This window comes from Pseudorasbora parva, chromosome 16 (genome assembly GCF_024679245.1).
Source record: "Pseudorasbora parva isolate DD20220531a chromosome 16, ASM2467924v1, whole genome shotgun sequence".
Taxonomy (NCBI): Eukaryota; Metazoa; Chordata; class Actinopteri; order Cypriniformes; family Gobionidae; genus Pseudorasbora; species Pseudorasbora parva.
Window position 1 is genome coordinate 21,109,516 of NC_090187.1, and position 8,124 is coordinate 21,117,639.

The following is an 8,124-nucleotide window of genomic DNA, read 5'->3' on the forward strand; positions in this document are numbered from 1 at the left end:
TACAAATTTTGGCAGGGCAAGTACAAATTAACCACTGGCCCGACCAGTAGAAAAAAAATTATTTGCGTTGAGCCCTGGTCTATGGCTCATACCCAGACCAAACACAAAAATTACCTCTCAAATGGTTTGTAAGTATCAAAAAGAACACTTTCACAAATGATTGCACTTGACCAATCAGAAACGAAAAAAATTATGTCAAAATGTATCTCTTATCGACTACTCACCTTAAGTGAAGGTAAACAAATTACAAAGAAAACGCATGTGTATCAGTATATTGGATCCTTGACAGCAAAGTGACAGTACCCTAATATATCTGCTGTCTGTCATCAATGTTAATTAAAGACAAAGATAACAAGAATAAATCTGTATTTCATTTACAATTAAATATACAATCTATTAAATTTCTATAGTATTCCTGTACCTAAATACTTAAATCTACCTGAAATGATTAAAACACTATTTAATTAATTTTTTTATTTTATTGTATTACTATTTATTTGTGCTTATGCTATTAATTTGTTTATTTATTCTTGTTTATTTTGCAATAAATAAACAAGAACCCCACACCTCCCCTATCCATTACCAAAATGAAATGTTGTACTATTAGAGTGGCCACTTTTTTCTAAACATTTTATTATTGACATCATTATTTATTATTGATAAACCTCTCAGTCAGAACCAAGAGCCAATGTTAAACTCCTATTATCGCCGTAAAATGACCTCGAAAAATTATCACCGAAAAAAAGACCCATAAACTATCTGGCAGAAACAAAGCTATGGTTCTCACAATCTGTCATTTGCAAACCATAACAAACTCACAGCAAAGCAATATAACTATTTTTGGGGCTGCAGAAGCAAAAGCTTTCTTTTCTTCATTTTTTTTTTTCTGTTCATTCCTACAGTGACAGTCTACATTTTTGTGGACTGCCTTTGGATGAGAACAAAATCAAAGATATATGCGTGGATCTCCGCATGCACTGCAGAGATGATCAATATTGACACAGACACAAGACTCCATGTGTGCTCAGGATCAGAGCTGTAGTCTTGACCAATTCCTATTTTCAGACTGTTCAACAAAATATGAGGTGGCTAACCAGGATAACATTTAACTAGACAGAGGCTTTGTTAATTATGACCAGTAATTAAACTGATACCTGCATTAAAGGTGCACTATGTAACTTTTCCATCCGTTAGAGGTCATATATTCAACACAAAGATGTAGTTTGATGACGCCAAGTTGGAGCGTCAAAATAAAAAAATCATGATAGGACTCGGGCAGATATAAAGTTCATGGATGTGATTATTAATGTTACTATAGTATGAAGCAGAGCAGGATCGAGTGTTGAGAGAGCTGAGCAAGGACGCTGGAGCAATTGTTAATAAGATGAATGCAACACACGCCTCATAAGCAGCGGTACTTTTTTTGTCAAAGTGGGCTAAACCATTTCCGCTTTTCCGGTCATGAGTATGAGGTAAAGCAGCTTTGTTTATCATATTAGATACATCTGAGTGTGTTGATTTTATTATGTTATGACATTACTCTGTGGGTTCACTTAGCGGCTGCTATGACACGTGTTACACACTGCAATAAGAGTAATGAATTTCTGCCAAATAAAACCAAAAACCGAGGGTAACACAGATATGATGCAATTTACAGGTGACTCCCTCACACGCCCCGGTTCCTTGGTTAAAAAGGCAATATTCTCACGAATTACAAATAGTTTGAAACATTTGGGATATTGTAAATACTCAACTGAACAAAATATATGACACACACCTAGTAGTTTTTGGATATTTTACACCAAAAAAATTGTAAAAAAAATATATTTTTTTTTACATAGTGCACCTTTAAGAGGCATCACTTTATTCCCCGCAGGTAACATTATGGATAAAGATGCTATCGTCGAATTATGTCTACATTTCTACGTAATGCAATAAGCTACTTTACGCAGTCAAACTCTACAATGCAGTTTTACCACATTATTCCATTGGCAATATGAGATTCTATACAGAATATATTACATAAAACAGTTAATAACTATGATAAAAATAAAACTGTAAAATAAATGTAATTCTTAATCTATGATGTCAATGTGGTATTTTTATAACTGTTATAATGAGTAATGAACTTATACATCTGCATGTGACAGGCAGACATTATTAACTATTCATAGAAGCACATATAAGATACAGCGGTTCACAAAAGCCTTCAGACTAATGTTTGTACAGCTTGCTAAGTTTTATTCTATATGCTGAGGAGACAGAACTTGTTTAAAGAGATTCTCTCACATTGATGAGTGTAACACAACTCTAGTACAGGACATGCTACTTTTCTGATTGTGCTTCGGGAAATGAAACAAAATCATGTCTGAACACGTAGAAACTCTATGATACCTGCACCTGTATGTGTCAGATAAGCAAGCTAATTTTTACTGTAGTTTAGTTTGATTACAGCAAGTCTTGTTTTAATATGTAAAGAAGAGGCAGGCATGGGTATAACAATTATTTTGAAAAATTAGCAATAGTGCCAAACCAATATTTTCCTTCTCAGCTATAGTACTCATACTTTAGTAATACATTCTTCCGAATAATCACTAAAGTGACAGATTGCACATTGTCCAGCTATATTAGTCATATGATTTGGCACATATAATCTACTGATCAAACCTCTTAACAGGGTTTTAAATGGACCCCTTTCACATTTCCGGGGTTCTTATAATAGTTAGGTACATTTCTAAAGTGGTGAAAGGAAGATGACAGCAAATATAATTGTTGTATTTGTCGTAACATCAAAAGAAAACACATGATAAGAAAGAGGGGGGGGGGAATAGAGAGCGATTACAGTTAGAAGGAAGAATGATGGCAAATTTACCATCACTCCTTCAGCTGTTGTTTTTTGTGTGTCATTTACTGTCATGGTAACAAAAAGTATAGCATCATTATAAATGTGTATTACATTTGTTTGTTTTTTATAAAATAAAAGCGTAACTAATTCCGCAGTGTTGGTAACAGGAAAAATGTCATCGTAGACGTGAAGAGTCCATTCGACAATACGTTTTTTTTTTTTTTTTTTCTTAAATGGGGCTCCAGGATGCAAAGGTGCTAGGGGGTCCAAGTTAAGAGAAAATCAGTGTACCAAAAATATGTAAATAATAACTATAAAACTAATGAATAAGTCACTACTACATAGACAATAATAAAATTCATTGAAACTAAATTTCTAAACAATGTTTAAGTTATATAGTATAAATTTGGACTTTATACTGAAAATACATATCAGCCTTTTATGTTTTAGAATAGGGGTCACTCGGACGTGGCATCTAAAAGACTGTAAAGGCCCTGATCCACATGATCATCAACATCCTGTCAATATTATTATTAACAAACCCCTTGACTGGATTTAATATGATCAAACACTTAAATTCAAAGCCCTGTCTAAATAAAGATAAATATGGCCAAACCTCTTAATTAAGTTTTATAAATTAAGTCAACAAGATGGTCAAACTTCTGGAGTGGTTCTGAATAAAAACCCTGATGATATTACTTTACCTGATGATCAAACACCTTAACCTGATTACCAGCATGTCCAAGCCTCTTAACCTGTCAAACTCCTATAAACCTGATGAACAAGCTCCATGTTTGGGTCTCATATAACCTAACGTTACATGGAGCTCAATTTGACAGATGTTTCCTAAGTGTCTAGTCTCCCATCGGATAATAATAGTTTTAACACAACCATGAGCTGAAAGTTTGTAAGTTAATTTTGACTTTAGACAATAAAAAATATTTATTGGACACAAATGACTGATCATGAGTTCAGATGGGCTACCAGCCCAGCACACACCCGTGTGTTTACACCAGTCAAACGCAGTGTAAACTAGTGTAAAACTAGACCAACACACATTTAACTAGCTGTTGGGACGGTTAACGGTTAAAGGAAAGCAGAATATACATAAATATGCTCTGTACCGGCCCGGGTGGTGTCGGTCAGGTCGTGTCCGGCGGCGCTCCTCGGGAACTCCTTCAGCTTCCTGCCGCTCAGGTTGAGAGCTCCAGTGGCCGCCGCCTCGTCCAGCGCCCGATCCAGCGAGCGATTCCAGGACGCGGGTCCGGGAGCATTGGATAATCCGTGATGGGTAGTTCCTGCCGCCGAAACTCCGGCGGGATGGCCGACGGTAAAAGAAGGCACGGCGCTTTCCGCGGAGAGCAACACCGAAGCCGCCATTACACAGCTAACACTCCCGCTGGATCCTCACGGGCCCCACACGAGCGCGGACAGTGGTAGTGCGCATGCGCGGACGCATAGAGGGCAGAGATGGGTCTTAAACAGACAGATCCAACGGAGCACGAGCGGGGACACTAGTAGTGCATGCGTGGATTGAAGGCGAAGCAGCCAGTCTGGCCTCTATGGAATTATCTCAAACTTCACCTTTATTTTGATCATATTCAATTTTTTGTCATAGTCTAAATACATAAATGCATGCATTAAAGGGTAGTTGACAAGTATCATGAACAAGACCTTTCTTCAAAATATTTAAGTGTATAATAACCAAACTAATAAATAAATATTCTCTTATTTGTTTGATACATTCCAATAAAGTGTTCCTTATATATGAAAATAGAATGGTAAATGCATTTAATGCATGATTTAAAGGTCGTTTATATCATTTATGAGTTAAGAGAACATGCAGCAAATCTTTTTAGATGTATTTTTCTATACAAACTTTTGGAGCATGACAAATTCAATTGAATCCAATGAGAAAAGTATTGGTCTAATTGGCTTTATAAGATAAAATACGGTTAAAGGGAAGCAGAATATATGCAAACTGCCCCCTACTGGTCAATTATAAACGTCAGAATACGATTGTCTACTCAGAAACCCCTAAATTTAATCCTTCTCATAAATCATTACAAATCTGTATTATAATTTTAATTAAAAGTCATTATCATAAACAACTATTACCAAATTATTCTAGCAACCAACAGATATTTATATTTGTTTAATGATAAGCACTTGTGTTTTATATCATTCCATCACTTGATTGATCCACAAAAAAAGCTTTATCTAGCTTTATTTTTACACATTTAAGACACACAAAAAAGACAGTTAAGACGTAAAGGCATTTCTTTTTTTATTTTTCATGTTCTCTACACATACAACTGAATAAATGGACCTTCATTTCCTTAATCGAATAGTCAAAGAACATAAATTCAGCTCTAAATGTAGAGGAAAATCCAATAAAGGTGCATAGTACCAAATAATGTTTATCAACATGAACTGGTCCAAAAACCTAGAACACAGAAAATGCATTGCAGCATTTCTTTTAAACAAATGTGTTTGTTTGTTTTTCCACAGAAAAAGTTGAAAGTCATTTGTAGTCTTGGGTTTTATTGCCTTGGTTATGGATTCAGCAGCAATACTGATAGAAGTCCAACACTGGAATGTTTCAGAAGATAACGTTCCTCCAGGTTTTGGAGTAAGGCACAAGAGTGCACCAACATCATGGTGTTGTGATGAAAAAACTTCAGATATATAGCGATTAAATAGGAAAAGGGGAATGATCAAAACGATCTTCAGGCAAGCCAAGAGAAAAGATGAACAAATTGAAGACCATTATTTTCACATTCCCATCCTGATGCTCTGAATGATCTGGAATATTGCTGTAGTGAGAAGACAGAACAATAACATTAGAACACATCTAAGAATTCTTATTATCTGCTCAGATTTCATCAGAAGGGGCCATAAAATATAGGGAACAAGTCACATGCTGATTAATTATGAGAGCAAGTAAATTTCATGGAGTATTAAAAATGTCACATTTACATTGAATTAATTGCTCATGCATGTGAAAACTTTAAGTAAAGAAATTTAAATGTTATTCAATATTACAACACTAGCTAAAACAGACTAAAAAGAGTTCTTAATCTTATTGCGTAAGAAGAAATCAATCAATTAAAATTGTGTCTGTGAATAAGGTTTGAAATCTGTCTGCTGTATGTATGCACTTTATGCTTTTATGAAATAAAAGTTCATGTTTAGCATGCTGATGTGTTGCTTTGAGTGTATTTGATGTCAAAAAGTCACCAGTACATTAAAATAATTATCTTATTAATGCATTAGACAACACATTTAGTGAAAGTGGGTGTTTTTCTGATTGTAAACTCACCTGATCCACATACTACAAAGACGAACAAAGCAAGAAGCCAGGGTCCCACCACTGCCTTCTCTTCTTGAGTGCCTCTCTGTTGAGAAAATGTTAGCATTAGTATATTTAGAGACATAAATTTCTTCTAAAGAAAGCCAAAAATAATCAACTGAACATATTACAGCTGCTTGACCTAATCAATGTCCAGACCAGTAAAATACACGAATATACGAAGCAAGCCTTTTACTATAGCCTTATAAAAACAAAACAGTAGCCCAAGTCCTATTTGAGATTGCGAATAAATTACAATAATTACTATAGTGAAATCAGAGTATTAAAAGCTGAAAATTACCGTGGATTTGGCCACATTTCCTCTTAGAGTGATGTTCTTGCTGTGTTTCTCATTCGCCATGCGAATCCTCTGTTTGGCCACCATCTTTTACTACAATTTTTATGTTTTTAAAGAAAGAAAAAAGAAGAAGCGTCGAAACCGACAGAGATCCGAGAGGCTGTATGATCAGTTGACGTGTGATCTTATACTGATGGACTGGTTTAGTCTACGTGTGCATAAGAGAAACTCACTCCACCCACGAGACGTGGACGCTGTGCTTTCGAAAGAGAGAGGCGTAGATGGCCATTCGGATCAAAATGAGGTGATGTAATGGGCGGAGATTAACCAGCTGATAAATTCAAAACTATGTATACTTTTCTATTTAAATTATTTTCAGTATATTTTCTAACCAATGACTATTAAAGCTAACAGCTGTTATTATTCACATTTAAATTGTTTTCCGGAGCGCTTCAAATGCAGATTTGTTGTCACGTGGTAAGTGTTACTTTAATCAGCACTAACGATGTTGGACCAATCACTGCTAGTTAAAATCTTTATTTTCTTCGTAAAGGATGCTTGAGTAAATATAGATTTGTATTGTTTATTTAATTAGGAAAAATAAGTCTCACTAATTAAAAAGAGAAATAGGCTACTCAATTTAAAAGTAAAGCAACAGTAAAACAATTCAATTTAATTAAATAAAAATCACATTAAGTTAAAAAAAAGCAGCGTTTATCCGGCTTTATGCTTGGATGGTAGTGACATTTTAGATCGGAAGTGCAACAACAAAAACAGGCAGGCCTACGCAAAATCTTTCAAATGAAGAGAAAGAGCTACCCCAAAGGGTAAATTCTATTGGGTTTTTATTGTAATATACATTGGAGAAAATCCTTGCTTTTGCCAAGTAGCCTAAATTTTGTGTAAGGAAATTCATTATAAAATCCTTCATAATATATTCCGTTAACTCATTTATTCTGATATTGACGAAACAATGTTCTTTTTGTGGTTTTGTTGAAGAAACAATAGCCCATTTATTCTGTGATTGTAATAGGCCTACAACCAATTTTAAAAAGAAATTAAAGTAAGTTCTTTTAGGCTATTTGTAGCCCTCACACCTTCGAGATTATCTTTTATTACAAAAACCCCAAATTACTGTCCCTTATTGTTAATTTCTTAATCTTGTACGACTCTATTATTATTATGCTAAATTATTTTAGGCTAGCCTACCACAAGCAAAAATGGCTTTAGTCTCCTTTAAGCTTTCTTCTCTTTTTTGCTGAATTTAAGTCTTTTATTTCATCCCTTAAACTTATAAATAAAAAAGTGCAACATTTTTAATGCATTATGAAGATTTATTCTAAGAGATGTCTTAACCGTATTATTATGGTTTTCTTTCTGTGCCTATGATGTGCAAATCCAGGACATTCATGTTTTCTGTTCCTTGTTATTATTCAATGTAAGATTTACAACCTTACTCCATTTCTTCATTTCCCTGATCTTGTAGCCTATTTAGGCTATGTAGCATATAAGTTCTGCTTTCAATAAATAAAATAAAAATACACACATACAGGCCTACATATGTGTGTGTTAAGTGGCAAACCTTGAAAGGAATATCTTATTTGTAACGTAGCCTAAGCCTTAAAAACT

General features: G+C 34.6%; 2 protein-coding genes across 8 annotated transcripts in view; both read right to left on the minus strand.

The window, feature by feature from the left end:
- Positions 1–4,401, minus strand: part of lrch3 (leucine-rich repeats and calponin homology (CH) domain containing 3) — a 73,629-nt gene extending 69,228 nt beyond the window's left edge. For 2 of the 7 annotated variants that reach the window (XM_067419934.1, XM_067419932.1), the window contains exon 1: positions 3,970–4,401. In XM_067419934.1, coding sequence (XP_067276035.1) covers positions 3,970–4,225 — 256 coding nt within the window. In that variant the 5' untranslated portion in view covers positions 4,226–4,401. The remainder of the gene's footprint in view (positions 1–3,969) is intronic. The other 5 variants (XM_067419933.1, XM_067419937.1, XM_067419935.1 and 2 more) reach the window with 5 other exon arrangements.
- Positions 4,402–5,115: 714 nt separating this feature from the next.
- Positions 5,116–6,781, minus strand: serp1 (stress-associated endoplasmic reticulum protein 1). Its single transcript, XM_067419527.1, has 3 exons — positions 6,499–6,781; positions 6,168–6,243; positions 5,116–5,661 (listed from the first exon to the last, which is right to left on the minus strand). Exons 1-3 carry the CDS (start codon positions 6,580–6,582, stop codon positions 5,621–5,623), a joined length of 201 nt encoding a protein of 66 aa, XP_067275628.1. The 5' UTR covers positions 6,583–6,781; the 3' UTR covers positions 5,116–5,620.
- Between the last annotated feature and the right edge of the window lie 1,343 nt (positions 6,782–8,124).

Bases quoted from the DNA above. Each gene is read 5' to 3' on its own strand.
- serp1 (XM_067419527.1), bottom strand. From the start codon at position 6,582: ATGGTGGCCAAACAGAGGATTCGCATGGCGAATGAGAAACACAGCAAG. The intron at 6,244-6,498 runs GTAATTTTCAGC...TTTTCTCAACAG, and splicing joins GAAATGTGGCCAAATCCACG to AGAGGCACTCAAGAAGAGAA. The intron at 5,662-6,167 runs GTGAGTTTACAA...TTCTCACTACAG, and splicing joins CTTTGTAGTATGTGGATCAG to CAATATTCCAGATCATTCAG.